The 3,033-nt window shown below is 52.8% G+C and overlaps 1 protein-coding gene across 6 annotated transcripts in view; it reads left to right on the top strand.

Annotated features, from left to right (window-relative positions):
• Nucleotides 1-3,033, top strand: part of Scn5a (sodium voltage-gated channel alpha subunit 5) — an 81,763-nt gene that overhangs the window by 67,157 nt on the left and 11,573 nt on the right. For all 6 annotated transcript variants that reach the window (XM_026779074.1, XM_026779072.1, XM_005348090.3 and 3 more), the window contains one exon: nucleotides 879-1,001. In XM_026779074.1, the coding sequence (XP_026634875.1) occupies nucleotides 879-1,001 (123 nt within the window). The remainder of the gene's footprint in view (nucleotides 1-878; nucleotides 1,002-3,033) is intronic.

Here is a 3,033-nt window from a genome sequence, read left to right as displayed (position 1 = left end):
GGGGGGTCAACGCCGTAGGTGCTGAGGTGACTCGAGCAGATCTGGGGGGGTCAACGCCGTAGGTGTGTGTCCGAACCTTCTACACCACTATGCCTGATATCTTTGAGAAGCCACCCCAGAGTGGCTGGGTGGAGGGAACAGGAGGAGGAAAAGGCACATAGGCCTTTGTGAAAACATGGGCTTTTATTTGGGATGAAGAGGGAGACTAGCCAGGCCTCTTCCTCCATGCCCCTTGGCCACCCCTACTGCCTAGTGCTTCCCAGCACAGAGAAAGTGTTAGGGCCTTGGCTCCTGTGCAGTCCTTCCCACCTCCGCAGCACCAGGGTAAAAGGCAGGGGTCCAGGTGAGACACCATTTCCGGATGTGGTCGCTAGGGAGTGGAGAAATGAGAGTGTTGGCTCTCGGACCTTTAGCATGATGGGGTCCGCTGGGGGGAGTTCTGGGGAAAGGATAGAGGGAGCAGAGGCTCCAGTGTCACCCATCCCCACCTATGTCCTCATAAGATGTCAGAATGTTACAAAGTCCAGCTTAAGGGAGTACCCCGTGACTGTCTGGTGCTCGTATGCAACCCGGGACTGACCTTTCTTCCCCCAAATAGAATTCTTTGGAAGAGAAGAGGATTAACTCAAACATTGTACTTAGAACCCCAGGTTTTGTCTCTGTTCAGCCACACAAATGGTAGAATAGGGATGACATGTCCCAGGACGAAGGGCCAGTAGACAGGATGGTCTTGGCTTACTCCAGGCCTTCAAAGCTCCTGGAAGCCTGAGCTAGCAGTTAACAGACTGGTAAAGAAAGTTGACCAGCCTAAGAGGAACCGAGAGTCCACCGCCTGTCTCTGGAACTGTCCCTGCCTCCCCACCCACTCCCTTCTCTAGGTCTCGCTGGTCAGCCTCGTGGCCAACACCTTAGGCTTTGCTGAGATGGGTCCCATCAAGTCACTGAGGACACTGCGTGCACTGCGACCCCTGAGGGCCCTGTCGCGATTTGAGGGCATGAGGGTAAGTAGAACTTCTACCGCCCTAGCAGGTGGAGGAATGAGGGGGACACACCCCTAGCTTCCCGACCAAGAGGCCTGGCCTGGAACCAGGAGGGCCTCCCCGCTGCCTCTGAGGCTGTGGTCTAGAACCTTCTGCAAAGGGTTCTTCCAGCTCCAGGGCGGAACCGGAGCACAGTCTCGCCGACACCCAGGCCCGTAGGCACGAGGGCTCTCTGCCTCCTTGTGTGCCACTCTGCAGGCTGACCTGGAGTCCCTCACTTCCTGGCAGGTCTGGGCTGCCTTCCCCACGTCCTTATGAGGTGGTGAAGGACAGGGTAGCAAGGGCCAAGGAAGGTGTTGTGGAGTAGGCCATGTTCTCACCTACAGATGACAGATTGCCGAGTTTAAATCCCTGGCTTAGAGAATGCTTTTGTGATCACACAGGCATTTGGGAAGTGCCACATTTTACCAAAGAATGTGAGCATATAAGGGAAATTCTAATATCTTTATAAAAGTGTGTGTGCGTGTGCGTGATACACCCGTGAACATGGAGGCCCACAGACCATGGCAGGCATGTGGAGATCAGAGAACAACTTTCAGGAATTGGCTGTTGTCCTTCTACCCTGGGTTCAGGGAACCAAACTCAAGTTTTCGGGCTCGCACGTTTATTGGCTGGACCATCTCTGCGGTCCTGTTTCTTTTTTAAAATAATAATTTCAGTTTAGCATGCAAAGTAACAGATATTTTTACGTATACTTAGTTCCTGTCGGCTCCCCCGCTCCCGTCTCCCCACCCCTACCCCTTCTTGTCCCCTTCTGTCCCCTTCCCATTTTCACATTGTCTGTTAGTGCCCACCTCTCCCTTAAAGCTTCTCCCCCACCTCCCACGGGCCCCTTTCAGGTCTCTCCACACACTCACACCCACATAGATAGGCATATATGAAAGTTAGAAGCCGGATCCACTATGATCCTGAGACTGGGTCACCTCACTTCATATCTTCCAGTTCCATCCATTTTTATGAGGTGAATTTTAAAGCCCCCAAGAAAAACTGTGAGGGAAGGCGGGGGTCTCTAGCAGAGTATTTGCCTTCTTGGTTTTGACATCCTGCGCTGAAAAGGAATTAGCTATGATATGTAACAAGGAGGAAACCTCACGCGTACATATGTATGTGCGTGTTTGCACGTGTGCAAGCATGTGTGTGTGTGTCTGTGGGTTTTAACATATGTAATTCTTCATGGCTTCGGAAAACTCTGTCTGTTGTCCCCTGCCCCAGCGGGTACTAACACACAGCTCACCATTTGGCTGATGGCTTTGAACCTTGCCCACACCATCAATTCATTGCACTGCCTAGTCCTGGCAGGAACTCACCCACAAGAGAGTAATCGGACCAGAGTTAAATGTCTCTTTGGGAGCCAAGGACACTTGATTCCAGAGGGACAGAGTGATGCTAGGTGCCAGGAATGCCTCTGATGTGGCTGCTGGCTACAGTGCCAGCCAAAGGCAAGCTCCTGGGGTTTCTGCGGAAAGCCTGGTGCCCTGGGGGAGCTGGGTTTCCCACCTGCTCCGGGATGCGCTATCTGCTTTAGAATGTCATCCTTGTCTTGACTCGGACCCTAGGTACCACAACAGAATCCACCCCAGCTCCACCCGTCTGTGTGGTCGATAGCTTCGTGGTTCATGGGCAGCTGGGACCATGATTGGGCCCCGAGTTTCCCACATGTATCTGTCAGGAAAGCCACCCTCTAGAAGCTCAAGAAGAGTGTGCGGAGTCATATAGCACTCTGCAGACATAGCAGGGGTCCCCTGGGTATACTTCAGGGCACCCATCCACTCCCCTAGCGGCAGCCCTAAAATAAACCAGAAGTTTAGCACAGAGAACTCAGGACCAGCAGGACTGACACAGGACCTAAGCCTTCTGCTCTTTCTAAGCCTGTCCTACCCATTGGACTCCTGGGAGCCTCAACCAGCAGAGATGCCATTTTTATGCAAGTTGAGTTTTTCAGATCATAGCTGAAAGTAAAAGGGGGCTGGAAGGAGAAAGGCTGGAGTATTCC

Source organism: Microtus ochrogaster, chromosome 5, assembly GCF_000317375.1.
Source record: "Microtus ochrogaster isolate Prairie Vole_2 chromosome 5, MicOch1.0, whole genome shotgun sequence".
NCBI classification, from domain to species: domain Eukaryota; kingdom Metazoa; phylum Chordata; class Mammalia; order Rodentia; family Cricetidae; genus Microtus; species Microtus ochrogaster.
The sequence above is the reverse complement of the archived record's forward strand: the minus strand, read 5'-3'. Positions and strand labels throughout refer to the sequence as shown.